The 27523-nt window shown below is 61.0% G+C and overlaps 3 protein-coding genes across 3 annotated transcripts in view; 1 reads left to right on the top strand and 2 right to left on the bottom strand.

The window, feature by feature from the left end:
* The window catches only part of LOC138100449 (latent-transforming growth factor beta-binding protein 4-like), a 51136-nt gene extending 42583 nt beyond the window's left edge, over nucleotides 1-8553 (bottom strand). The window contains exons 1-3 of the mRNA XM_068998289.1: nucleotides 8368-8553; nucleotides 503-560; nucleotides 163-410 (exon numbers count right to left, since the gene is read on the bottom strand). Coding sequence (XP_068854390.1) covers nucleotides 163-410; nucleotides 503-560; nucleotides 8368-8553 — 492 coding nt within the window. The remainder of the gene's footprint in view (nucleotides 1-162; nucleotides 411-502; nucleotides 561-8367) is intronic.
* A 4835-nt stretch (nucleotides 8554-13388) lies between these two features.
* NKPD1 (NTPase KAP family P-loop domain containing 1) lies at nucleotides 13389-22079 on the top strand. The gene is made up of 3 exons (XM_068998325.1): nucleotides 13389-13516; nucleotides 17663-17794; nucleotides 19292-22079. Exons 1-3 carry the CDS (start codon nucleotides 13396-13398, stop codon nucleotides 20929-20931), a joined length of 1893 nt encoding a protein of 630 aa, XP_068854426.1. The 5' UTR covers nucleotides 13389-13395; the 3' UTR covers nucleotides 20932-22079.
* Nucleotides 22080-22332: 253 nt separating this feature from the next.
* The window catches only part of PPP1R37 (protein phosphatase 1 regulatory subunit 37), a 32006-nt gene continuing 26815 nt past the window's right edge, over nucleotides 22333-27523 (bottom strand). The window contains exons 12-14 of the mRNA XM_068998361.1: nucleotides 25045-26563; nucleotides 23658-23746; nucleotides 22333-23522 (exon numbers count right to left, since the gene is read on the bottom strand). Coding sequence (XP_068854462.1) covers nucleotides 23664-23746; nucleotides 25045-26563 — 1602 coding nt within the window. The 3' untranslated portion in view covers nucleotides 22333-23522; nucleotides 23658-23663. The remainder of the gene's footprint in view (nucleotides 23523-23657; nucleotides 23747-25044; nucleotides 26564-27523) is intronic.

Genomic DNA, 27523 nt, shown 5'->3' with positions numbered 1-27523 from the left:
TCTCCCCTTCCCCCCTTTTTCTCCCCCCTTCCCCCCCCTTTTTCTCCCCCTTTTCCCCCCAAATTCCCCCTCTTTCCCCCCCCCCTTTCCCCCCTTTTCCCCCCCAATCCCGGAATTTGGGGAGGGGTCTCTCTCTCTCTCCCCCCCGCCCCCCTCTCTCACCTGCCCCCCCCGCAGCTGCCGGAAGCAATACCCGAACCCGAATCCTCCCCGGCCGGGGGGGTCCGGGGGGGGCCCCTTTGTGCCAAAACCGGGAATTTTGGGGTGGGGCTCGGGGGTCTCCCCCTGCCCGAGGGGGGGGGTGGGGGCTGCTGGGGAGGGGTCGCCCCCCCGGACCCTCTCCACGCTGTGAATCGTCACCGTCGCCTCGGGGGGGTGGCGAACCACCACGCTCACCATGGACTGAGCACCTGGGGGGGGAATTTTTTTGGGGGGGTGGGGGGTGAGCATCCCCAAAACCCCCAAATCCCACCCCAAAATCAAATTTGGGGAGGGGTCTCACCATCCTCCTCCTCGCGGTGGTTGCTCAAGGGCAGGGTGTAGATGGAGCGCCTCAAGGCCTGCGGGGACCCCCCCTCGAAATTTTGGGGCCCGCCCCCAGCGGGGGGTGGGGATTTTGGGGGTCCCCGCGTGGATTTTGGGGTCCCCCCCCCCGGAGGGTGAGGTTGGAGGAGGGGAGGTGGCAGAACTTGCCCGTGAATTGGGGGGGGGCACAGGCAGCGCTGGGGGTGGGCGCAGACCCCCCCGTTCCGGCAGAGCAGCGGGCACAGCACTGCGGGGGAGAGAGGGGAGGGGGGCACCCCAAAATTAGGGAGCGCGCCCCCCAAAAAAACCCTAAAAAAATAACCCTAAAACACCAAAATACCGCCCAAAACCCCTCAAAATAACTCCAAAACACCTCAAAATAACCCCAAAATAACCCCAAAACTGGGTGTCCCCCCCCCCCTTTCGGCACAGCACTGCGGGGAGAGAGGGGAGGGGGCACCCCAAAATTAGGGAGCACCCCCCCAAAAAAACCCTAAAAAAAAAACCCTAAAATAACCCCAAATAACCCCAAAATAACCTCAAAATAGCCCCAAAATAAACCCAAAATAACCCCAAAACTGGGTGTCCCCCCCCCTTTCGGCACAGATCTGCGGGGAGAGAGGGGAGGGGGCACCCCAAAATTAGAGAGCACGCCCCCCCAAAAAAAACCCTAAAAAAATAACCCTAAAATAACCCAAAACACCTCAAAATAGCCCCAAATAACCCCCAAATAACCCCAAAACTGGGCGTCCCCCCCTCCTTTCGGCACAGCACTGCGGGGGAGAGAGGGGAGGGGGGCACCCCAAAATTAGGGAGCGCGCCCCCCAAAAAAAAAACCTAAAAAAAACCCCTAAAATAACCCCAAATAACCCCAAAATAACCCCAAAATAGACCCAAATAACCCCAAAATAACCCCAAAACTGGGTGTCCCCCCCCCCTTTCGGCACAGCACTGCGGGGAGAGAGGGGAGGGGGGCACCCCAAAATTAGGGAGCGCGCCCCCAAAAAAAACCCTAAAAAAACCCCCTAAAATAACCCCAAAACACCTCAAAATAGCCCCAAATAACCCCAAAATAACCCCAAAACTGGGCGTCCCCCCCTCCTTTCGGCACAGCACTGCGGGGAGAGAGGGGAGGGGGGCACCCCAAAATTAGGGAGCGCGCCCCCCCAAAAAAACCCTAAAAAAACCCCCTAAAATAACCCCAAATAACCCCAAAATAACCTCAAAATAGCCCCAAATAACCCCAAAATAACCCCAAAACTGGGTGTTCCCCCCCCCCTTTCGGCACAGCACTGCGGGGGAGAGAGGGGAGGGGGGCACCCCAAAATTAGGGAGCGCGCCCCCCAAAAAAAACCCTAAAAATATAACCCTAAAATAACCCCAAAACACCTCAAAATAGCCCCAAATAACCCCCAAATAACCCCAAAACTGGGTGCCCCCCCCCCTTTCGGCACAGCACTGCGGGGGAGAGAGGGGAGGGGGGCACCCCAAAGTTAGGGAGCGCGCCCCCCCAAAAAAAACCCCTAAAAAAATAACCCTAAAAACACCAAAATAACCTCAAAATAGCCCCAAATAACCCCAAAATAACCCCAAAACTGGGTGTCCCCCCCCCCCTTTCGGCACAGCACTGCGGGGAAGAGAGGGGAGGGGGGCACCCCAAAATTAGAGAGCGCGCCCCCCAAAAAAAACCCTAAAAAATAACCCTAAAACCACCAAAATACCGCCCCAAACCCCTCAAAATAACTCCAAAACACCTCAAAATAACCCCAAAATAACCCCAAAACTGGGTGTTCCCCCCCCCCTTTCGGCACAGCACTGCGGGGGAGAGAGGGAGGGGGGCACCCCAAAATTAGGGAGCGCGCCCCCCCAAAAAAAACCCTAAAAAAATAACCCTAAAATAACCCCAAAACACCTCAAAATAACCCCAAATAACCCCAAAATAACCTCAAAATAGACCCAAATAACCCCAAAATAACCCCAAAACTGGGTGTCCCCCCCCCTTTCGGCACAGCACTGCGGGGAGAGAGGGGAGGGGGCACCCCAAAATTAGGGAGCAGGACATTTTTGGGGGGTCCTGCACATTTTTGGGGGGTCCAGGACATTTTGGGGGGGGGTTTTGGGGCGGTTTTTGGGGCGGGAGCGCTCCCGAAACCTCCGCGCTCCCCAAGGATCCCGACTTTGGGGGGGGTCCCAGACATTTTTGGGGGGGGTCCCAGGCATTTTTGGGGTGGTCCACGACATTTTGGGGAGTCCAGATATTTTTGGGGTGGTCCAAGGGGTGGGGAGGGGGGCATTTTTGGGGCGGGGGGCGCTCCCGAAACCTCCGCGCTCCCCAAGGATCCCGACTTTGGGGGGGGTCCAGGACATTTTTGGGGTGGTCCCAGACATTTTTGGGGGGGTCCCAGACATTTTGGGGTGGTCCAGGACATTTGGGGGGTCTCAGATATTTTGGGGTGGTCCCAGACATTTTGGGGGGGTCCAAGGGGTGGGGAGGGGGCATTTTTGGGGCGGGGGGCGCTCCCGAAACCTCCGTGTTCCCCAAGGATCCCGACTTTGGGGGGTCCAGGACATTTTTGGGTGGTCCCAGATATTTTTGGGGTGGTCCACGACATTTTGGGGTGGTCCCAGATATTTTGGGGAGTCCCAGATATTTTTGGGGTGGTCCCAGACATTTTGGGGGGGTCCAAGGGGTGGGGAGGGGGCATTTTTGGGGCGGGGGGCGCTCCCGAAACCTCCGCGCTCCCAAGGATCCCGACTTTGGGGGGGGTCCAGGACATTTTTGGGGTGGTCCCAGATATTTTTGGGGTGGTCCACGACATTTTGGGGTGGTCCCAGACATTTTGGGGAGTCCAGATATTTTTGGGGTGGTCCCAGACATTTTGGGGGGGTCCAAGGGGTGTGGGGGGGGGCATTTTTGGGGCGGGGGGCGCTCCCGAAACCTCCGTGTTCCCCAAGGATCCCGACTTTGGGGGGGTCCAGGACATTTTTGGGGTGGCCCCAGATATTTTTGGGGTGGTCCACGACATTTTGGGGTGGTCCCAGACATTTTGGGGAGTCCCAGACATTTTGGGGGGGTCCAAGGGGTGGGGAGGGGGCATTTTTGGGGCGGGGGGCGCTCCCGAAACCTCCGCGCTCCCCAAGGATCCCGACTTTGGGGGGGGTCCAGGACATTTTTGGGGTGGTCCCAGATATTTTTGGGGTGGTCCACGACATTTTGGGGGGGTCCCAGACATTTTGGGGAGTCCCAGATATTTTTTGGGGGGGTCCCAGATATTTTTGGGGTGGTCCAAGGGGTGGGGAGGGGGCATTTTTGGGGCGGGGGGCGCTCCCGAAACCTCCGCGCTCCCCAAGGATCCCGACATTTGGGGGGTCCAGGGGGGGTATCCCGACATTTTTGGGGTGGTTCCAAACATTTTTGGGGTGATCCAAGACATTTTGGGGGGGTCCCAGACATTTTGGGAAGCGGGGGTGGTCCCAGTGCTACGGGGGCGGTTTTTGGGGCGGATTTTGGGGCGGATTTTGGGGCGGGGGGGCGCTCCAAAACCTCCGTGTTCCCAAGAATCCCGACATTCGGGGGCGGTTTTTTGGGGACATTTTTGGGGTGATCCAGGACATTTTTGGGGGTTGGTCCCAGTGGTGCAGGGGGGGAGCGGGGCGGTTTTTGGGGCGGTTTTTGGGGCGGTTTTTGGGCGGGGGGGCGCTCCAAAAACCTCGGTGTTCCCAAGAATCCCGACATTCGGGGGTGGTTTTTTGGGACATTTTTGGGGTGACCCAGGACATTTTTGGGTGGTGATCCCGGACATTTTGGGAAGCGGGGGTGGTCCCAGCGCTACGGGGGCGGTTTTTGGGGCGGATTTTGGGGCGGTTTTTGGGGCGGGGGGGCGCTCCAAAAACCTCCGCGTTCCCAAGAATCCGACATTCGGGGGCGGTTTTTTGGGACATTTTTGGGGTGATCCAGGACATTTTTGGGTGGTGATCCCGGACATTTTGGGAAGCGGGGGTGGTCCCAGCGCTACGGGGGCGGATTTTGGGGCGGTTTTTGGGGCGGGGGGGCGCTCCAAAAACCTCCGTGTTCCCAAGGATCCCGACATTCGGGGCGGTTTTTTGGGAGATTTTTGGGGTGACCCAGGACATTTTTGGGGTTGGTCCCAGTGGTGCAGGGGGGGAGCGGGGCGGTTTTTGGGGCGGTTTTTGGGGCGGTTTTTTGGGTGGTTTTTGGGGCGGGGGGGCGCTCCAAAAACCTCCGTGTTCCCAAGGATCCCGACATTCGGGGTGGTTTTTTTGGGACATTTTTGGGGTGACCCAGGACATTTTTGGGGGTTGGTCCCAGCGGTGCAGGGGGGGAGCGGGGCGGTTTTTGGGGCGGTTTTTGGGGCGGTTTTTTGGGTGGTTTTTGGGGCGGGGGGGCGCTCCAAAAACCTCCGTGTTCCCAAGGATCCCGACATTCGGGGGTGTTTTTTTGGGAGATTTTTGGGGTGACCCAGGACATTTTTGGGGGTTGGTCCCAGTGGTGCAGGGGGGGAGCGGGGCGGTTTTTGGGGCGGTTTTTGGGGCGGTTTTTTGGGTGGTTTTTGGGGCGGGGGGGCGCTCCAAAAACCTCCGTGTTCCCAAGGATCCCGACATTCGGGGGTGGTTTTTTGGGACATTTTTGGGGTGACCCCAGGACATTTTTGGGGGTTGGTCCCAGCGGTGCAGGGGGGGAGCGGGGCGGTTTTTGGGGCGGTTTTTGGGGCGGTTTTTTGGGTGGTTTTTGGGGCGGGGGGGCGCTCCAAAAACCTCCGTGTTCCCAAGGATCCCGACATTCGGGGGTGTTTTTTTTGGGACATTTTTGGGGTGACCCAGGACATTTTTGGGGGATGGTCCCAGCGGTGCAGGGGGGGAGCGGGGCGGTTTTTGGGGCGGTTTTTGGGGCGGTTTTTTGGGTGGTTTTTGGGGCGGGGGGGCGCTCCAAAAACCTCCGTGTTCCCAAGGATCCCGACATTCGGGGGTGGTTTTTTGGGGACATTTTTGGGGTGACCCAAGACATTTTTGGGTGATGATCCCGGACATTTTGGGAAGCGGGGGTGGTCCCAGCGCTACGGGGGCGGATTTTGGGGCGGTTTTTGGGGCGGTTTTTGGGGCGGGGGGGGGGCGCTCCAAAAACCTCCGTGTTCCCAAGAATCCCGACATTCGGGGGTGGTTTTTTGGGACATTTTTGGGGTGACCCAGGACATTTTTGGGGGTTGGTCCCAGCGGTGCAGGGGGGGGGAGCGGGGCGGTTTTTGGGGCGGTTTTTGGGGCGGGGGAGCGCTCCAAAAACCTCCGTGTTCCCCAAGGATCCCGACATTCGGGGGCGGTTTTTGGGACATTTTTGGGGTGACCCAGGACATTTTTGGGTGATGATCCCGGACATTTTGGGAAGCGGGGGTGGTCCCAGCGCTACGGGGGCGGATTTTGGGGCGGATTTTGGGGCGGTTTTTGGGGCGGTTTTTGGGGCGGGGGGGCGCTCCAAAAACCTCGGTGTTTCCCAAGGATCCCGACATTCGGGGCGGTTTTTTGGGGACATTTTTGGGGTGATCCAGGACATTTTTGGGGGTTGGTCCCAGTGGTGCAGGGGGGGAGCGGGGCGGTTTTTGGGGCGGATTTTGGGGCGGTTTTTGGGGCGGTTTTTAGGGCGGGGGGGCGCTCCAAAAACCTCCGTGTTCCCCAAGGATCCCGACATTCGGGGGTGGTTTTTTGGGGACATTTTTGGGGTGACCCAAGACATTTTTGGGTGATGATCCCGGACATTTTGGGAAGCGGGGGTGGTCCCAGCGCTACGGGGGCGGTTTTTGGGGCGGATTTTGGGGCGGGGGGAGCCCCCGGGGCCGCCGCCGCGTCCCGAGCGCTGCCGGGGCCCCTCTGTTTATGTTGCGAATTCCCGGCGTTTTCCAGCGGGACCCGATGAGCTCATGGAGCTGCGTGGGTGGGATGGGGCCCACCCTTCCCCCCGACCCCAAAACCCCCCCCCCCCCAAAAAATCCGGGATGGGCACCACCAAACCCGCGCCTAAAACAGGAAGGAAAAGGGGGGCGGGGTGTGGGATGGGGAGGGGGTGAAATTTTGGGTTTTTGCTTTTTTTTGGGGGGGGGGGGGGGATCCCGTCCCGAATGGCTCGTGGGGATTTTGGGAAGGAAGAGGTGGAGGGGGGTGGGGGGAGGTCCTGGGGGATTTGGGATTGGGGTGGGGGGGGGGCTGTGGGGGGGAGATCAAAATGTTCTGGGAACCTCCCACCCCCACCCCAATCCGAGTCCACGAACCCCAAAATTTGCGAGGGGGTTTCAAGCCCCCCCCCCCCAGCAAAGGGGATTTGGGGGTGTTGGAGATCCCCCCCCCCCGCACCCCTAAAAGTTTTGGCACCCCAAAATTTCCCTGGATCCCCAAAAGTTCCCCCCCCCCCCTGCCGCACCCCAAAACCCCTCAACCTCCCCCAAATCCCTCCTGCACCCCAAAAAATCCTCCTTTGCACCCCAAAATCTTCCTGCATCCCAACCCCCCCCCCCGAAATCCCAAAACCGCCCCCGTACCCCAAATCCACCCCAGTAACCCAAATCCTTCCCAACCCCCCCAAACCCCCCCCATATCCCAAATTCTCCCCCCCCCGCACCACAAAGCGCCCCCAAATCCCCCCGTACCCCAAATCCCTCCCTCCATCCCAAATCCCGCCAAAACCCCCCCATATCCCAAATTCCCCCGCGTACCCCAAATCCACCCCATATCCCAAATCCCTCCAAAACCCCCCCATATCCCAAATTCCCCCCCGTACCCCAAATCCCCCCCATATCCCAAATCCCGCCAAATCCCCCCCATATCCCAAATCCCTCCAAAACCCCCCAAACCACCCCCAAACTCCCCCGGACCCCAAAACCACCCCAACCCCCCCATATCCCAAATCCTCCCCCATACCCCAAATCCTCCCCTGCACCCCAAAAACCCCGGCTGCCCCCATACCCCAAATCCTCCCCTCCATCCCAAATCCCCCCTGCACCCCAAAACCCCTCCTCCACCCAAAACCACCCCAAACCCCCCATACCCCAAATCCTCCCCTCCACCCCAAATCCCCCCCTGCACCCCAAAACCCCCCCGCACTCCCCCATACCCCAAATCCTCCCCTCCACCCCAAACCCCCCCGCACCCCAAAACCACCCCGGACCCCAAAACCCCCCCGCACCCTCCAATACCCCAAATCCTCCCCTCCACCCCAAATCCTCCCCTCCACCCCAAAACCACCCCGGACCCCAAAACCCCCCCGCACCCCCCCATACCCCAAATCCCCCCCTCCACCCCAAACCCACCCCGGACCCCAAAACCCCCCCTCACCTCCCAATACCCCAAATCCTCCCCTCCACCCCAAATCCCCCCCTGCACCCCAAAACCACCCTGCACCCCAAACCCACCCCGGACCCCAAAACCCCCCAAAACCCCCCATACCCCAAATCCTCCCCTCCACCCCAAATCCCCCCCTGCACCCCAAAACCACCCCGGACCCCAAAACCACCCCGGACCCCAAAACCCCCCCGCACCCTCCAATACCCCAAATCCTCCCCTCCACCCCAAATCCTCCCCTCCACCCCAAATCCCCCCCGGCCCCCAAAACCCCCCCTCACCCCCCATACCCCAAATCCCCCCCTCCACCCCAACTCCCCCCCGCACCCCAAACTCCCCCTTCCAACTTCAGCATCCCGACCCTCCCCAAAATCCCCCCAAATCCCCCCCAAAATCCCCCTCCCCCAGCACTGACCGAGTCTGAAGCCGCTGCCCGGGGGGGGGGCCCGGCCGCTCTCGAGCACCACGGTGCCGTTGTCCCCCCCCCCCTCCCCCGACCCCCGGTAGCCCCGGTCGCCCCCGGGGGCGACAACCGGGGGCGCAGCGACCCCCGGGGCAGCAGCGGGGGGGGGAGAAGCGCAGGCGGAGCCGGGGGGGGCCGGGACCCCCGGGGGGGGCCAGGGGGGACCCCGGGGCGAGCAGCGGCAGCAGCGCGGCGAGGAGCAGAGCGGGGCCCATCGCCATCGGGGGGGGGGGGGACAGCGAGGGGACACGGGGTGGGGTGGGGTGGGGGGGGATTGGGGGGGGACACGGAGGGGGGGGTGGGGGGGGAACCGCCCCGGGGTGGGGCTGGGGGGGGGGGAAATGGGGGGGGGGGAAGGGCGGGGAAACCCCCGGGGTGGGGCCCGAGCATCGGCCGGCCCCGGACGTGGGGACACGGAGGGGGTGGGGGGGGATATGGGGCGGGACTTGGGGGGCAGAATGGGGGGGATATGGGGCGGGACTTGGGGGGCAGAATGGGGGGGGATATGGGGGGAGGTGGGGGGCAGAATGGGGGGGATATGGGGCGGGACTTGGGGGGCAGAATGGGGGGGGATGTGGGGGGGATATGGGGGGCAGAATGGGGGGATATGGGGGGGATATGGGGCGGGACTTGGGGGGCAGAATGGGAGGGATATGGGGGGGATATGGGGGGCAGAATGGGGGGATATGGGGGGGATATGGGGCGGGACTTGGGGGGCAGAATGGGGGGGGATGTGGGGGGAGGTGGGGGGCAGAATGGGGGGATATGGGGCGGGACTTGGGGGGCAGAATGGGGGGGATATGGGGCGGGACTTGGGGGGCAGAATGGGGGGGATATGGGGGGGATATGGGGCGGGACTTGGGGGGCAGAATGAGGGGGATGTGGGGGGAGGTGGGGGGCAGAATGGGGGGATGTGGGGGGAGGTGGGGGGCAGAATGGGGGGGATGTGGGGGGGATATGGGGCGGGACTTGGGGGGCAGAATGGGGGGATATGGGGGGGATATGGGGCGGGACTTGGGGGGCAGAATGGGGGGATATGGGGGGGATATGGGGGCAGAATGGGGGGATATGGGGGGGATATGGGGCGGGACTTGGGGGGCAGAATGGGGGGGATGTGGGGGGAGGTGGGGGGCAGAATGGGGGGATATGGGGGGGATATGGGGCGGGACTTGGGGGGCAAAGTGGGGGGGACACAGTGGGGGACATGAGGGGACACGGGGGGGACACGGGGGGGACACGGGGGGGACATTGGGGGGGACACGGGGGGGACACGGGGGGGACATTGGGGGGGACATTGGGGGGACACCGGGGGGGACATTGGGGGGGACACGGGGGGACACGGGGGGACATTGGGGGGGACATTGGGGGGGACACGGGGGGGACATTGGGGGGACATTGGGGGGACATTGGGGGGACACGGGGGGGACACGGGGGGGACATTGGGGGGACATTGGGGGGGACATTGGGGGGACATTGGGGGGACATTGGGGGACATTGGGGGGACATTGGGGGGGACATTGGGGGGACATTTGGGGGGACATTGGGGGGACATTGGGGGGACATTGGGGGGGACATTGGGGGGGACATTGGGGGGGGACACGGGGGGGACACGGGGGGGACATTGGGGGGGACATTGGGGGGGGACATTGGGGGACATTGGGGGGACATTGGGGGGGACACGGGGGGACACGGGGGGGACATTGGGGGGGACACGGGGGGACATTGGGGGGGCTTTGGGGGGACATTGAGGGGGACACGGGGGGGTCACGCCCCCCCCCCCAGCGGGCGGGGACCCACGTGACAGCCCGGGCGCTGCTGGGGTGGCGAGGAAATGCCACCGGTGGCGACCGCCCCCGCAGGATCCCGGGCCAGGGCCGGGCCGGACTGGGGATACTGGGGATACTGGGGATACTGGGAGAGGCCCGATTGGGGATACTGGGAGAGGCCCGATTGGGGATACTGGGGATACTGGGGACACTGGGGATACTGGGAATACTGGGAGAGCCCCGATTGGGGATACTGGGGATACTGGGGACACTGGGGATACTGGGGACACTGGGGATACTGGGAGAGGCCCGATTGGGGATACTGGGACAGCCTGGACTGGGGATACTGGGGACACTGGGGACACTGGGAGAGGCCCGATTGGGGATACTGGGGATACTGGGACAGCCTGGACTGGGGACACTGGGGACACTGGGAGAGCCCCTTCTGGGGATACTGGGGATACTGGGACAGCCTGGACTGGGGATACTGGGAGAGCGTGGACTGGGGACACTGGGGACACTGGGAGAGCCCCGAGTGCCGACAATGGGGACCCTACCCCGACCCATACTGGTGCCAGTGGGCCAGCCCAGACTGGGGACACTGGGGCCAGCCCAGACTGGGGACACTGGGGACCCTACCCCAGCCCGTACTGGGGACACTGGGCCAGCCCAGACTGGGGACACTGGCCACCCTACCCCAGCCCATACTGGTGCCACTGGTGCCAGCCCAGACTGGGGACACTGGGCCAGCCCAGACTGGGGACACTGGCCACCCTACCCCAGCCCATACTGGTGCCACTGGTGCCAGCCCAGACTGGGGACACTGGCCACCCTACCCCAGCCCATACTGGGGACACTGGGCCAGCCCAGACTGGGGACACTGGGGCCAGCCCAGACTGGGGACACTGGCCACCCTACCCCAGCCCGTACTGGGGACACTGGGCCAGCCCAGACTGGGGACACTGGGGACCCTACCCCAGCCCATACTGGGGACACTGGGGACCCTACCCCAGCCCGTACTGGGGACACTGGGGCCAGCCCATACTGGGGACACTGGGGCCCTACCCCAGCCCGTACTGGTGCCACTGGGGCCAGCCCATACTGGGGACACTGGGGACCCTACCCCAGCCCGTACTGGTGCCACTGGTGCCACCCCACCGCGGTGACCCCTTCCCCAACCCCACTTCAGGCACCTGAGGGCGGCGGGGGAGGGGGGAGGTGAGGGTGAGGTGAGGAGGGGGAAGGGGTGTGGCCACCCCGTTGTCACCCAGGTGCCACCCAGGTGCCCGGGCCAGCAGGTTCCTCTGGCAGTGGCCACCGGAAGTGGCGCTGCCACAGCGATGTCGCGGCGCTGCCACGCCGATGCCACAGCGATGTCGCAGCGATGTCGCGGCGCTGCCACCCCCAGCGCTGGCACGGCCGTGGCGCGGCGATGTCACCAAGAGAGGAGCTGGCACCGTCCCCTCGGCGCCGCCCCTGCCGGGCCACCCCCGGTGTCCCCTCGCGAGCCACCCCCGGTGTCCCCTCCCCGGCCGCCCCCGGTGTCCCCTCCCGGGCCGTCCCCTTTGTCCCCGTTGTCGCCGCTGTCCCCTCCCGGGCCGGATCCGGGCGGGAATTGCTGGGCCCTGACTCAGGTCGGGCTCAGCCGGAATTTCTGCCCCGGCCGCCCCTCCCCGGCCGGGATCGCCGGGATCTCGATCCCGTATAAATCCCGGGAAGGGACGGCGCGGGACGGGGACGGGGACGGGGACGGGGATGGAGCCGCTGGAGCTGCCCAGGGTAGGACTAGGATGGGATCAGGATCGGGGTGGGATCGGGATCGGGGTGGGATCAGGATCGGGGTGGGATTGGGATCTCCGGGATCGCCGGGATCCCGATCCCGTATAAATCCCGGGAAGGGACGGCACGGGACGGGGACGGGGATGGAGCCGCTGGAGCTGCCCAGGGTAGGACTAGGATGGGATCAGGATCGGGGTGGGATTGGGATAGGGGTGGGATTGGGATCTCCGGGATCGCCGGGATCGTCGGGATCCCGATCCCGTATAAATCCCGAGAAGGGACGGCGCGGGACGGGGACAGGGACAGGGACAGGGATGGAGCCGCTGGAGCTGCCCAGGGTAGGATCGGGATGGGATCAGGATCGGGGTGGGATTGGGATTGGGGTGGGATTGGGATAGGGGTGGGAGTGGGATCTCCGGGATCGCCGGGATCCCGATGCCGTATAAATCCCGGGAAGGGACGGCGCGGGACGGGGACAGGGACGGGGACGGGGATGGAGCCGCTGGAGCTGCCCAGGGTAGGACTAGAATGGGATCAGGATCGGGGTGGGATCAGGATCGGGGTGGGATCAGGATCGGGGTGGGATTGGGATCTCCGGGATCGCCGGGATCCCGATCCCGTATAAATCCCGGGAAGGGACGGCACGGGACGGGACAGGGACAGGGACGGGGATGGAGCCGCTGGAGCTGCCCAGGGTAGGATCGGGATGGGATCTCCGGGATCCCGATCCCCCCGGGACGGGACGGGACGGGACAGGGACAGGGACAGGGACAGGGACGGCGATGGAGCCGCTGGAGCTGCCCAGGGTGGGATCGGGGTGGGATTTGGATCTCCGGGATCGCCGGGATCTCGATCCCGTATAAATCGCGGGAAGGGACGGCACGGGACGGGGACAGGGACGGGGACGGGGACGGGGATGGAGCCGCTGGAGCTGCCCAGGGTAGGATCGGGGTGGGATCAGGGTGGGATTGGGGTGGGATCTCCGGGATCGCCGGGATCCCGATCCCCCCGGGAAGGGACGGGACCGGGACAGGGACAGGGATGGGGACATGGATGGAGCCGCTGGAGCTGCCCAGGACAGGACTGAGATGGGATTGGGGTGGGATCGGGGTGGGATTGGGATCTCCGGGATGCTCCACAGTGTCCCCAAGGTGTCCCCAAGGTGTCCCCAGAGTGTCCCCAGGGTGTCCCCAGGGTGTCCCCAAGGTGCCCCCAAGGTGTCCCCAGAGTGTCCCCAGGGTGTCCCCAAGATGTCCCCAGGGTGTCCCCAGGATGTCCCCAAGGTGTCCCTGTCCCCGCAGGGTTCCCATTGTCTGTGGTGTCCCCAAGGTGTCCCCAAGGTGCCCCCAGGGTGTCCCCAGGGTGTCCCCAGGGTGTCCCCAGGGTGTCCCCAAGGTGTCCCCAAGGTGTCCCCAAGATGTCCCCAAGATGTCCCCAGGGTGCCCCCAGGGTGTCCCCAAGGTGTCCCTGTCCCCGCAGGGTTCCTGCTGTTCCTCGGGGCCGGGGCTGTCCCCAGGGATGTCCCCGGGAATGTCCCCGGGGGGGTGCGAGGAGTGCGAGGCCTGGCTGGGCCCGGGGGGGGCCCCTGGGCCGTGTCCCCCCGGAGCCACCGGAACGGGAGCGGCCCCGGAGCACCAAGGTACGCGGGGCTGGGACACCCTGATCCCAATCCCAGATCCCAAATCCCATATCCCATATCCCCAATCCCTGATCCCAAATCCCAAATCCCAAATCCCAGATCCCAGATCCCAAATCCCAAATCCCAAATCCCAAATCCCAGATCCCAAATCCCAAATCCAAATCCAACTCCATCCCAAATCCCAATCCCATCCCACCCCAAATCCCACCCCCCCTTTCCTGGTGATTTCTCCCCGTTTCCCCCAGACTCTGGGTGGGTTCCCAAGGACCCTAAACCCCAATCCTAAATCCCATTCCTGATCCCGTTCCAGAGCCCCCCACAGAGGATGAGGCCTGTCCTGATCCCATTCCTGATCCCATTCCTGATCCTATTCCCGATCCCATTCCCGATCCCATTCCCGATCCCATTCCCGATCCCGTTCCAGAGCCCTCCACAGAGAATGACGTGTACTGCCGCTGCCTGTCCCATTCCTGATCCCGATCCCGATCCCATTCCCAATCCCATTCCCGATCCCGATCCCGTTCCAGAGCCCCCCACGGAGGATGACGTGTACTGCCGCTGCCTGTCCCATTCCCGATCCCATTCCTGATCCCATTCCCGATCCCATTCCCGATCCCGATCCCGTTCCAGAGCCCCCCACGGAGGATGACGTGTACTGCCGCTGCCTGTCCCATTCCCGATCCCATTCCCGATCCCATTCCCGATCCCATTCCCGTTCCAGAGCCCCCCACAGAGGATGACGTGTACTGCCACTGCCTGTCCCATTCCCGATCCCATTCCCGATCCCATTCCCGATCCCGTTCCAGAGCCCCCCACGGAGGATGACGTGTACTGCCACTGCCTGTCCCATTCCCGATCCCATTCCCGATCCCATTCCCGATCCCATTCCCGTTCCAGAGCCCCCCACGGAGGATGACGTGTACTGCCACTGCCTGTCCCATTCCTGATCCCATTCCCGATCCCATTCCCGATCCCATTCCCGTTCCAGAGCCCCCCACGGAGGATGACGTGTACTGCCGCTGCCTGTCCCATTCCCGATCCCATTCCCGATTGCGATCCCATTCCCGATCCCATTCCCGATCCTGATCCCGTTCCAGAGCCCCCCATGGAGGATGACGTGTACTGCCGCTGCCTGTCCCATTCCTGATCCCATTCCTGATCCCATTCCCGATCCCATTCCCGATCCCATTCCCGATCCCGATCCCGTTCCAGAGCCCCCCACAGAGGATGACGTGTACTGCCGCTGCCTGTCCCATTCCCGATCCCATTCCCGATCCCATTCCCGATCCCATTCCCGTTCCAGAGCCCCCCACGGAGGATGACGTGTACTGCCGCTGCCTGTCCCATTCCTGATCCCATTCCCGATCCCATTCCTGATCCCATTCCCGATCCCATTCCCTATCCCATTCCCGATCCCGATCCCATTCCAGAGCCCCCCACGGAGGATGACGTGTACTGCCGCTGCCTGTCCCATTCCCGATCCCATTCCCGATCCCATTCCCGATCCCATTCCCGATCCCGCTCCCGTTCCAGAGCCCCCCACGGAGGATGACGTGTACTGCCGCTGCCTGTCCCATTCCCGATCCCATTCCCGATCCCGATCCCATTCCCGATCCCATTCCCGATCCCGATCCCGTTCCAGAGCCCCCCACGGAGGATGACATGTACTGCCGCTGCCTGTCCCATTCCTGATCCCATTCCCGATCCCGATCCCGTTCCAGAGCCCCCCACGGAGGATGACGTGTACTGCCGCTGCCTGTCCCATTCCCGATCCCATTCCCGATCCCATTCCCGATCCCGTTCCAGAGCCCCCCACGGAGGATGACGTGTACTGCCGCTGCCTGTCCCGTTCCCGATCCCATTCCCGATCCCGATCCCGTTCCAGAGCCCCCCACGGAGGATGACATGTACTGCCGCTGTCTGTCCCATTCCCGATCCCATTCCCGATCCCATTCCTGATCCCGTTCCAGAGCCCCCCACGGAGGATGACGTGTACTGCCGCTGCCTGTCCCATTCCTGATCCCATTCCTGATCCCATTCCCGATCCCATTCCCGATCCCATTCCCGATCCCGATCCCGTTCCAGAGCCCCCCACGGAGGATGACGTGTACTGCCGCTGCCTGTCCCATTCCCAATCCCATTTCCGATCCCATTCCCATTCCCGATCCTGTTCCCGATCCCATTCCCGATCCCAATCCCGTTCCAGAGCCCCCCACGGAGGATGACGTGTACTGCCGCTGCCTGTCCCATTCCCGATCCCATTCCCGATCCCATTCCCGATCCCGATCCCGTTCCAGAGCCCCCCACGGAGGATGACGTGTACTGCCGCTGCCTGTCCCATTCCCGATCCCATTCCCGATCCCGATCCCATTCCCGATCCCATTCCCGATCCCGATCCCGTTCCAGAGCCCCCCACGGAGGATGACGTGTACTGCCGCTGCCTGTCCCATTCCTGATCCCATTCCCGATCCCATTCCCGATCCCATTCCCGATCCCGATCCCGTTCCAGAGCCCCCCACGGAGGATGACGTGTACTGCCGCTGCCTGTCCCATTCCTGATCCCATTCCCGATCCCATTCCCGATCCCATTCCCATTCCAGAGCCCCCCACACAGGATGACGTGTACTGCCGCTGCCTGTCCCATTCCTGATCCCATTCCCGATCCCATTCCCGATCCCGTTCCAGAGCCCCCCACACAGGATGACGTGTACTGCCGCTGCCTGTCCCATTCCCGATCCCGATCCCATTCCCGATCCCATTCCCGATCCCGATCCCGTTCCAGAGCCCCCCACGGAGGATGACGTGTACTGCCGCTGCCTGTCCCATTCCCGATCCCATTCCTGATCCCATTCCCGATCCCATTCCCATTCCCGATCCCGATCCTGTTCCAGAGCCCCCCACGGAGGATGACGTGTACTGCTGCTGCCTGTCCCATTCCCGATCCCATTCCCGATCCTATTCCCGATCCCGATCCCATTCCCGATCCCATTCCCGATCCCGATCCCGTTCCAGAGCCCCCCACAGAGGATGACGTGTACTGCCGCTGCCTGTCCCATTCCCGATCCCATTCCCGATCCCATTCCCGATCCCGATCCCGTTCCAGAGCCCCCCACGGAGGATGACGTGTACTGCCGCTGCCTGTCCCATTCCCGATCCCATTCCCGATCCCATTCCCGATCCCGATCCCGTTCCAGAGCCCCCCACGGAGGATGACGTGTACTGCCGCTGCCTGTCCCATTCCCGATCCCATTCCTGATCCCATTCCCGATCCCATTTCCGATCCCATTCCCGTTCCAGAGCCCCCCACGGAGGATGACGTGTACTGCCGCTGCCTGTCCCATTCCCGATCCCATTCCCAATCCCATTCCCGATCCCATTCCCGATCCCATTCCTGATCCCGTTCCAGAGCCCCCCACGGAGGATGACGTGTACTGCCGCTGCCTGTCCCATTCCTGATCCCATTCCTGATCCCATTCCCGATCCCATTCCCGATCCCATTCCCGATCCCATTCCCGTTCCAGAGCCCCCCACGGAGGATGACGTGTACTGCCGCTGCCTGTCCCATTCCCGATCCCATTCCCGATCCCGATCCCGTTCCAGAGCCCCCCACGGAGGATGACGTGTACTGCCGCTGCCTGTCCCATTCCCAATCCCATTCCCGATCCCATTCCCGATCCCATTCCCGTTCCAGAGCCCCCCACGGAGGATGACGTGTACTGCCGCTGCCTGTCCCATTCCCGATCCCATTCCTGATCCCGTTCCAGAGCCCCCCACGGAGGATGACGTGTACTGCCGCTGCCTGTCCCATTCCCGATCCCATTCCCGATCCCATTCCCGATCCCATTCCCGATCCCATTCCCGATCCCATTCCCGTTCCAGAGCCCCCCACGGAGGATGACGTGTACTGCCGCTGCCTGTCCCATTCCCGATCCCATTCCCGATCCCGATCCCGTTCCAGAGCCCCCCACGGAGGATGACGTGTACTGCCGCTGCCTGTCCCATTCCCGATCCCATTCCCGATCCCATTCCCGATCCCATTCCCGATCCCGCTCCCGTTCCAGAGCCCCCCACGGAGGATGACGTGTACTGCCGCTGCCTGTCCCATTCCCGATCCCATTCCCATTCCCGATCCCGATCCCGTTCCAGAGCCCCCCACGGAGGATGACGTGTACTGCCGCTGCCTGTCGCGCACCCTGTGCCACACGGCCACGCCCGTCACCGTCGGCTTCTACGCGCCCTGTGGCCACCGCCTCGAGTCCCTGCTGGCCAAGGTCACCGGTGGGTTGGGAACGGGGAATTCGGGAATTGGGGAATTCGGGAATGTGGGGGTCACTCCCGGCCGGACGTTCCCCGGTCTGGATTTGGGGTTTTCTGTGCCCGGCGTTGTGGTGTCTCCTGAGGATTTGGGGTCTCCATCGCAATCCCCGGTTCCAAATCCCATCCCAATCCCAAATCCCAACCCCAATCCCATTTCCCTTCCTGTTTTGGGGTCCCCCACTTCATCCAAACCCCAAATCCCACCCCAAATCCCACTCCAACCCCAAATTCCAACCCCAAACCCCATTCCCAACCCCATCCCAACCCCAAACCCCATTCCCAACCTCATCCCAACCCCAAATCCCATCCCATCCATCCCAGGCCCAATTCCCATCCCAACCCAACCCCAATTCCCACCCCCAATCCTATTTCTCCTCCCATTTTGGTGTCCCCCACCCCCTCCAAGCCCCAAATCTCACCCCAAATCCCACTCCAACCCCAAATTCCAACCCCAAATTCCAACCCCAAATTCCATCCCATCCCATCCCATCCATTCCAACCCAACCCAACCCAACCCAACCCATCCCATCCCACCCAATCCCAGATCCCAATCCCAAATCCCAACCCCAAATCCTAAATCCCAAATCCCATCCCATTCAAACCCAGCCCATCCGTTCCAATCCAATCCAATCCAATCCAACCCATCCCATCCCATCCAATCCAACCCAACCCAACCCAACCCAACTCAACCCATCCCACCCCACCCAATCCCCAATCCCAAATCCCCAATCCCAAATCCCAAGTCCCAAATTCCAAATCCCAAATCCCAAATCCCAAATTCCAAATCCCAAATCCCAACCCCAAATCCCAACCCCCAAATCCCAAATCCCAACCCCCAAATCCCCAAATCCCAACCCCAAATCCCGTTCCCAGCCTTCATGCGGGAGGAGATGGCCCAACGCGAAGCCGCCGAGCTGCTCCGGGGCCAGCGGAAGCCGCGGAGCCCCCACGGCTGGGGGCTGCTGGTGGCCCTGTGGCTCTTGGCCTTCTACGAGCCCTGGAGCCCCATCCCAAATCCCATCCACCCTAATCCCAAATCCCCAATCCCCACTCCCAAATCCCAAATCCCAGCCCCAATTTCCATCCCATCCTAAATCCCACCCCAAATCCCATTCCATTCAAACCCAGCCCATCTGTTCCATTCCATTCCAATCCATTCCAATCCAATCCAATCCAATCCAATCCAATCCAATCCAATCCAATCCAATCCAACCTTACTCAACCCCTCCCATCCCACCCAATCCCAGATCCCAATCCCAAATCCCAACCCCAAATCCTAAATCCCAAATCCCATCCCATTCAAACCCAGCCCATCCATTCCATCCCATCCCATCCCATCCCATCCCATCCCATCCCATCCCATCCCATCCCACCCAATCCCCAATCCCCAATCCCAAATCCCAAATTCCAAATCCCAACCCCCAATCCCCAAATCCCAACCCCAAATCCCGTTCCCAGCCTTCATGCGGGAGGAGATGGCCCAACGCGAAGCCGCCGAGCTGCTCCGGGGCCAGCGGAAGCCGCGGAGCCCCCACGGCTGGGGGCTGCTGGTGGCCCTGTGGCTCTTGGCCTTCTACGAGCCCGTGGTCACCGAGGGCCACCTGCGCCGCAAGAACCTGGAATTCATCTTCATCCGCTTCAGCGCCTGGGAATTCGCCGGCTGCGACAAGCTCTGGGCGGGGCTGGTGACCACCCTGTGCCACCACATCCGCCAGCACTTCGGGGCCCTCCCGCTCAGCGTCTTCCACGTGCTGGGATCCCGACCCCGCTTCGCCTCCGGCTTCTCCCAGCGGGAATGGATCCTAAAAACCGGCACCTGCCTCCGCCTCTGGGGGCTGCTGCTGGTGCTGGCCGTCGGCATCGGCATCCTCCTGGTGGCCCTGCTGGTGCCCGGCATCAAGGATCACCACGCCCTGAAGGTGGTGGGCAGCGCCGCGGCGTCGCTGTCCGGCTCCAGCCTGCTCCTGGGCGCTTTGTCCATCCTCAAGAACTTCCTGGTCAGCGAGAAGAAGAAGATCGAGCGCTTGACCAACAGCGACCGGTTCGCCGGCCAGTTGGGCTTCATGAGCAAAATCCGCGGCGAAGTCGAGGTGCTGGTGGATTTCTTGGCTTTCATGGAAGTCTTCGAGCGCCGGCGGCTCCGCGTGGTGCTGGAGATCACCAGCCTGGACCTCTGCTACCCGGAGAAAGTGGCCGGAGTCTTCAACGCCATGGCCACGCTGCTGTCGGACGCCAACGCTCCCTTCATCTTCCTGCTGGCCGTGGACCCCAGCGTCATCGTGCCGTGCCTGGAGCAGACGGGCTGCATGAAGGGGCTGGCGGACAACGGCTACGAGTACCTGAACCGCGCCGTCTCCCTGCCCTTCTCCATCCCGGAGACCGGCGCCCGCTCCCGGCTCCGCAGCGTCGAAGCCGCCATCCAGACGCGGGAAGACCTCATGTACCGCATCATCGCCGGCAACGTGGCCAAAACCCGCGGCGGCGGCGGCGGCGCCGGGGCCGGGGCCGGCTGGAGAGAGGCGGATTCGGAGGCGGTGGCGTGGATCCACGAGGCGTTCCGGTGTCTCCACGACGGCTCCGACGTTTTGTCCCGCTACCTCCCGGATAACGGCGCCAACGTCCGGCGCATCGTCAACACCATTCCCATCACGCTCCGGCTGCTCCTGCACCGCTCCGGCGGTGCCGGGATTCTGTCGCCGAGGGCCGCGGCCGCCTGGGTGGTGCTGGCCGACCGCTGGCCCTGCCGCCTCAGCTGGACGCTGCAGTGCCTGGAGGACTCCGGCCAGAGCCTTCCCACGGCGGATTCCTCGGGGAAATCCCTCTGGAGCATCTTCCAGGAGAACGTGGGCGAGCTGAGCGCGCTGCGGCAGCCGCTGGGGAAGGTGCTGAGCCTGGACGGCGATCCCGAGCTTTTCCAGGCGTTCCTGGCTCACGATTTCCCCTTCAGCGCCGCCGAGGCCCGGGAATTCCTGGCGGTCACGGTGAACTTGGATCATTCCATCCGGCGCCAGATGGGGCTGCTCCGGGGCCTGGATCGGCTCCGGAAAGCCGCGGCCGCGCCGGTTTCCCGCGGCGTCCAGTGTCCCTCTTCCCAGTGATTGCCTGGGCGGGATTGGGAGCGGGAGCGGGATCGGGATCCGCCTCCCCCGTGGGCAGGGGGAGCTCCTGGAGGAGTTTGGGATCTTTTTGGAGGACAGGGATTGGGGAATTCTGAGGTTTTATTCCCAGGATTTGGTCCCTGGGATGGGACTGGGAAGATCCAGAGGGAATTCCAAGGTTTTATTCCCAGAATTTTGTCCCTGGAAGGGACTGGGAAGATCCAGAGGGAACTCCTGCGTTCTACTCCCAGGATTTTGTCCCTGGGATGGGACTGGGAAGATCCCGAGGGAATTCCTGGGTTCTATTCCCAGGATTTTATCCCTGGGAGATGCCAAAGGGAACTGGGAAGGTCCAGAGGGAATTCCTGGGTTTTATTCCCAGGATTTTGTCCCTGGGATGGCACTGGAAAGATCCAGAGGGAATTCCTGGTCTTTATTCCCAAGATTTTATCCCTGGGAGATGCCAGAAGGGACTGGGAAGACCCAAAGGGAATTCCAAGGTTTTATTCCCAGGATTTTGTCCCTGGAAGGGACTGGGAAGATCCAGAGGGAATTCCTGGGTTTTATTCCCAGGATTTTGGTCCTTGGGAAGGGACTGGGAAGGTCCAGAGGGAATTCCAAGGTTTTATTCCCAGGATTTTGTCCCTGGGATGGGACTGGGAAGATGAAGATCCAGAGGGAATTCCTGGTCTTTATTCCCAAGATTTTATCCCTGGGAGATGCCAGAAGGGACTGGGAAGACCCAAAGGGAATTCCAAGGTTTTATTCCCAGGATTTTGTCCCTGGAAAGGACTGGGAAGATCCAGGGGTATCCCAGGGTTCCTGGAATCCTGGGGAATTTGATCCCTCCCGGGAAATCTCCAACGCTGAGACATTTTTGGGGATCTTTTCCCCAAAATTTGGGTCCTTTTAGGGTGGGAATTTATGGCAAAAACTGGGGGGAAAAATTCTGGGAGATGCCCGGAAACCCTCGGGGGACCCATTCCAAAATTTGGGTCCTTTTCGGTGGGAAATTGGGAAGGAAAAGTGGGAAAATCCCCCAAAAAAAGGCTCTGGATTCGGGCCATTCCCAAACCCCATCCCACCGGATTTCCTGGGAAAACCCCCCCGGGATCCATCCCCTCCCCCCCCAAATAAACCAAGTTCCACCCTCGGCTCTGTGTTTTGGGATTTTTGGGGATTTTTTTGGGATTTTTTTGGATTTTTTTTGGATTTTTTGGGGATTTTTTGGGGGGATTTTTTGGGATTTTTGGGGATTTTCTGGGATTTCCAGCCGCATTTCCCACCCGTTCCAGGCTTTTTTTTTTTTTTTGGGGAGCTTCACCTCCCCCCTCCCCCAAATCCACGGATTCCCCAAATCCTTGGAATTCCCGGATGAGACCCCCAAGAAGAGGGCGGGTGACGAATGCAGAATTCCTTTAATTAGAAAACAGCCGTTAACAAAAATTCCACCACGGGGAAAGAAAACGAAGGGAAAACACCCAAAAAACCAAAACAAAAAACAAAAACAAAACCGGGAAAAGACGGAAAAACAACAACAAAAAAAGAAACCCCAAACCCCAAAAGCCCCAAACACCAGCGAAAATTCCCGGCCGGAACGTCGGGAATGTCCCCTCCGGAATTCCGAGCCCCATCCCAGGCCCCCGCAGCTCCCTGAAAGATTTTATTGCACTTAAGAAAAAAAAGCGACCCCCTGGGATTCCCTGGGAATTCCGGGAATTTCGGGAATTCCGAGCTGGGAGATTCCCCCCCTCCCCCCACCCCGCAGCGTGGGAATCGCCGGCGCATCCCGGATTTTCCTTGGAAGTTTGGGATGACTGAGGAATTCCAGCCCCTCCCTGTTCCCCTTTTCCACCTCTCCGTTTTCCCGGGAATTCTGCGGCTGGTGATAAATAGAGACGGGGGGGGAGGGGGGAAAAAAAACCTCAAAAAAACTGGGAAAAAATTCCCAAAGAAACCAAAACCAGTGGGAAAACAAAAAAAAGAGGGGAATTTGAAATAAATAAAGCGCGGAGGCGGCGGGAGCAGCCGATCCCGGGATTCTTCAGCGCCGGAATTCCCAACTCCTGCTGCTCCGGCCGTTCCCGCTCCCTGTAGTGTCGCCGGATCCCGCCGGGAATCGCCCCCGGGAATCCCGGGAGAACTTCCCCTGGCTCCTCGGAGGCGGGGAAAAAAATGGGGAAAAAAAAGTTGGGGAAAAAAAAAAAATCGGGAAAAAAAATTGGGGAAAAATCGGGAAAAAAGTTGGGAAAAAGAAATCAGGGGGGAAAAAAATCAGGGAAAAAAAAAAAGAGAAAAAAAAGAGAAAAAAAAAATTGGGGAAAAAAATTGGGAAAAAAAATGGGGAAAAAAAATTGGGGAAAAAAAATTGGGAAAAAAATTGGAGAAAAAAAAATTGGGAAAAAAAAAATCGGGGGAAAAAAAATTGGGGAAAAAAAAAAATTGGGAAAAAAAAAGTCGGGAAAAATCCGGGCCGGTTTTTCTTTTCCTCTCTTCCTTTTCCAAGAAAGTCCCGAGATCCCGAGGTTTGGTTGGAATCTTGTGCGGAAGTGGGAAGAGGGGGAAAGCTCGGGAGCCGCCCCCTCGAGGACCTGTGGGAAGAGCGGGAAGAAGCTCAGGCGGCGATTCCCGGATATTGCTCCCCGATATTCCCGGATGTGACCCCACAGCCCGCGGGGCAGGGGCCCGGAATTCCCGGCAGAATTCCGAGGTTTTTCCCGGCTCACCTGCGGTCACAGCGGCTCCGTGGCCGTGTCCTGGCTGGCCTCGAGGAGCAGCTCCTGCAGCTCCTGCTCGTTCCGGGAGCAGCTCAGCTCTGCGGGAATGCGCACACGGAACGGTCCGGGGGCGGTCCCGCCCTTCCGCGGCATTCCCGCTGCTTTTCCCGGTTTTTCACCCCATTTCCTGCTCTTTTCCACCCCAAATTCCCGCTCCTTTCCCAGTTTTCCACCCCAATTCCAGCTGGTTTCCACCCCAATTCCTGCTCTTTTCCCAGTTTTCTACCCCAATTCCAGCTCCTTTTCCACCCCAAATTCCCGCTCCTTTCCCAGTTTTCCACTCCAATTCCAGCTCCTTTTCCCAGTTTTTCACCTCAAATTCCTGCTCCTTTTCCTGGTTTTCCACCCCAATTCCTGCTCTTTTCCTGGTTTTTCACCCCAATTCCAGCTGTTTTCCACCCCAAATTCCCGCTGCTTTTCCCAGTTTTTCACCCCAATTCCTGCTCCTTTCCCAGTTTTTCACCCCAATTCCGGCTGTTTTCCACCCCAATTCCTGCTCCTTTCCCAGTTTTCCACTCCAATTCCCACTGCTTTTCCTGGTTTTCCACCCCAATTCCTGCTCTTTTCCTGGTTTTTCACCCCAATTCCAGCTGTTTTCCATCCCAAATTCCCGCTCTTTTTCCCACTTTTTCACCCCCTGGGTTTGGGGTTTTCCAGCTCCTTTTCCCAGTTTTCCACCCCCTTGGCCCTGGATTTTTCCTGCTCCATTCCCAGTTTTTCATCCCAGAAAACGCCGGAATGTTCAGGAAGGGGCTCCCCGAGATTCCTGCCGGGATCTGGGAGCTCGGATCCGTCAGGAACGGAGGCCGGGAGCTTTTCCTGGGATTCAAATTCCCTCGGGAAAAACCCAGGGAATTCCATGCTGGGGCTCGGAACCATCAGGAGTCGGGGGGGGACTTGGGATCCTTGGGAATTTGGGATCCCAGAACCCTCGGGAATTCGGGATCTCTGGAATTTGGGATTTCAGACCCCTCGGGAATTTGGGATCTCAAAACCCTCGGGAATTTGGGATCTCAGGAACTCAGGATCTCAGAACCCTCAGGAATTCGAGATCTCTGGAATTTGGGATCTCAGACCCCTCGGGAATTTGGGATCTCTGGAATTTGGGATCTCAGACCCCTCTGGAATTCGGGAGCTCTGGAATTTGGGATCTCAGGAATTTGGGATCTCAGACCCCTCTGGAATTCGGGATCTCTGGAATTTGGGATCTCAGGAATTCGGGATCTCAGAACCCTCAGGAATTCGGGATCTCAGACCCGTCGGGAATCAGAACGAGCTCCGAACCCCCGGAAATCCGGGATCCCCGAGCTCCCGGGAACGCCCTCGGGAATCTCACCGTGCTCGGCCGCGCACATTCCCGATTTCCCGTCGCCCTCCGGGCCCGGCTCCGGCAGCGCCCGGGCGAAATCCGCCTTGAGCCCGTTGGGAAGCGGCGAGTCCCGGGAAGGGCTCCCGCAGGGAATTCCCTCGGCTCCGCTGGCCCGGGACGGCGGCAGTTCGGGAATTGGGGCCGGGAGGTCGGGAATAGTCCCAGATCCGTCGGGAACGACACCAGATCCGTCGGAAACAGTCCCAGATCCATCAGGAACGGCGCCGGATCCGTCAGGAACAGTCCCAGATCCATCAGGAACGGCGCCGGATCCGTCGGGAACAGTCCCAGATCCATCGGGAACAGTCCCAGGTCCATCGGGAACGGCGCCGGATCCATCGGGAAGGGCCCCGGATCCATCAGGAACAGTCCCAGATCCGTCTGGAACGGCTCTGGATCCGTCAGGAACGGCACCGGATCCGTCGGGAACAGTCCCAGATCCATCGGGAACGGCGCCGGATCTGTCGGGAACGGTCCCAGATCCATCAGGAACAGTCCCAGGTCCATCAGGAACAGTCCCAGATCCGTTGGAAACAGTCCCAGATCCATCGGGAACAACCTCAGTTTCTTTGGGAAGGGCCCTGGATCCATCAGGAACGGCCCCGGATCCATCGGGAATGACCCCAATTTCCTTGGGAACGGCTCCGGATCCCTCAGGAACAGCTCCAGATCCATCAGGAACAGCCCCAGATCCATCGGAAACGGCTCTGGATCCCTTGGAAACGGCTCCGGATCCCTCGGGAACAGCTCCAGATCCCTCAGGAACAGCTCCAGATCTTTTGGGAATGGCTCCAGATCCCTCAGAAACAGTCCCAGATCCATCAGGAACAGTTCCAGATCCCTCAGGAACAGCTCCGGATCCCTCAGGAATGGCTCTGGATCCGTCAGGAACGGCCCCGGATCCATCAGGAACAGCCCCAGATCCATCGGGAATGGCTCCAGATCCCTCGGGAACGGCTCCAGATCCCTCGGGAACGGTGCCGGCTCCCTCAGGAACGGCTCCAGATCCCTCAGGAACGGCTCCCGATCCCTCGGGAACGGCTCCCGATCCCTCGGCAACGTTTTCCACGCGCGTCACCACGAAGATCTTGCGCCCTCTGCCGGGGCTGGAGACGGAAATCCTGCGCTCGGCATTCCCGGAATCCCCGGAATTCCCGGCGTTCCCACATTCCGCAGCCTCCCTCGAGTCCTTCCCGCCCGCCTCCTCCTCCTCCTCCTCCTCCTCCTCGTCCGTATCCGAGCTGGAATCTCCGGCCGCAGCCGCGTTCCCGTTCTCCTCCGGAGCGGGGGAAGCGCTGCCGGGATCCCCGGGATCCCCGGGATCCTCGGGATCCTCGGGATCGGCTCCGGAGATCTCCGCCATGGAGGCCGAGTGCTGCAGCCGCTGCTCCTTCTCCTCCTTCTCCTTGGCCAGGACGAAATTCCGCTTGCAGCCGTTCTGGATCTCGGCCAGCAGCGCCTTCTGCGTCTCCAAGAAGCTCTTGACCTGCGGGAAAAACCTTGGGAATGTCGGGAAAATCCCTCGGGAATGTTGGCCCAGCCGTGGCTTTTCCGGGGTTTTTTTTGTTTTGTTTTTTTGTTTGTTTTTTTTTTTTAAGCGCTGGCCCTTTAAGAGAGGGAAAGGAGGAAATTTGGGATTTGTCTCCTGGAGGTTCAGGTGGTTCTGGTGGGGAATTCCCAGAATTCCAGCAGGGAATCCAGAGGGTTCAGCCTTAAAAAGGGGGAAAAGCCTCGGGAATTGTAGGAAAAGCCCCGGAAATCCCAGAGATTCCCAGTGGGAAAAGAGCCCGGAAAGGTTGGGAATACAAAGGATCGGATCCCGGAGATTCCCGGAATTCCCCGGAGCCAGGAGGGAGCCGTTATCCCGCAATTCCCACTGGGAATTGGGAGAATCCAGAGGATCTGGCCTCGAAAATTCCCACCGGGAATGGAATCCCACAAGAGCCCAAAAGGTTGGGAATACGAAGGATCGGATCGCGGAGATTCCCAGAATTCCTGGAGCCGGGAATCCCAGAAAACCCCGGGGCTCAATTCCCAGGAAAAGCAGCCAATCCAAGGGGAAAAAAAAAAACCTGGAAAATCCTCCCTCGCCTCCAACTTTTCCCACCGGGAACGGAGCCCAAAATCCCGGGAAGCCCTCGGAGGTTCCGCCTCCCAAAGCCCCAAAGCTTGGAATCCCTGGGAATTCTGGGAAAACTCTGGGGAATCCCGGGAATTTTGGGAATTGCTGACCCTCTTTGGGCAGGAAACCCTCGGGAATCCTGGGAATTCTGTGGAATTCCTTGGAATTTTGGGAATTCTCGCCTTCCTCACCACGCCTGCAGCCCACCCTGAGCCATCCCTGCCGCTCCCCCACCCTGAAAACCCCCAGGAACGCCAGGAATTTGGGAAATTTTGGGAATTGCTAACCCTCTTTGGGCAGGAAACCCTCGGGAATCCGGGGAAT

The sequence above is a fragment of the Aphelocoma coerulescens genome, chromosome 34 (assembly GCF_041296385.1).
Source record: "Aphelocoma coerulescens isolate FSJ_1873_10779 chromosome 34, UR_Acoe_1.0, whole genome shotgun sequence".
Classification (NCBI taxonomy): Eukaryota; Metazoa; Chordata; class Aves; order Passeriformes; family Corvidae; genus Aphelocoma; species Aphelocoma coerulescens.
The sequence above is the reverse complement of the archived record's forward strand: the minus strand, read 5'-3'. Positions and strand labels throughout refer to the sequence as shown.

What these genes read in the sequence shown, in the direction of transcription:
- NKPD1 (XM_068998325.1), top strand. Translation starts at nt 13,396, where the DNA reads ATGTCCCCGGGAATGTCCCCGGGGGGGTGCGAGGAGTGCGAGGCCTGG. An exon ending in AGCGGCCCCGGAGCACCAAG is followed by an intron (nt 13,517 to 17,662) that starts GTACGCGGGGCT and finishes ATCCCGTTCCAG; the next exon opens with AGCCCCCCACGGAGGATGAC. An exon ending in CCTGCTGGCCAAGGTCACCG is followed by an intron (nt 17,795 to 19,291) that starts GTGGGTTGGGAA and finishes TCCCGTTCCCAG; the next exon opens with CCTTCATGCGGGAGGAGATG.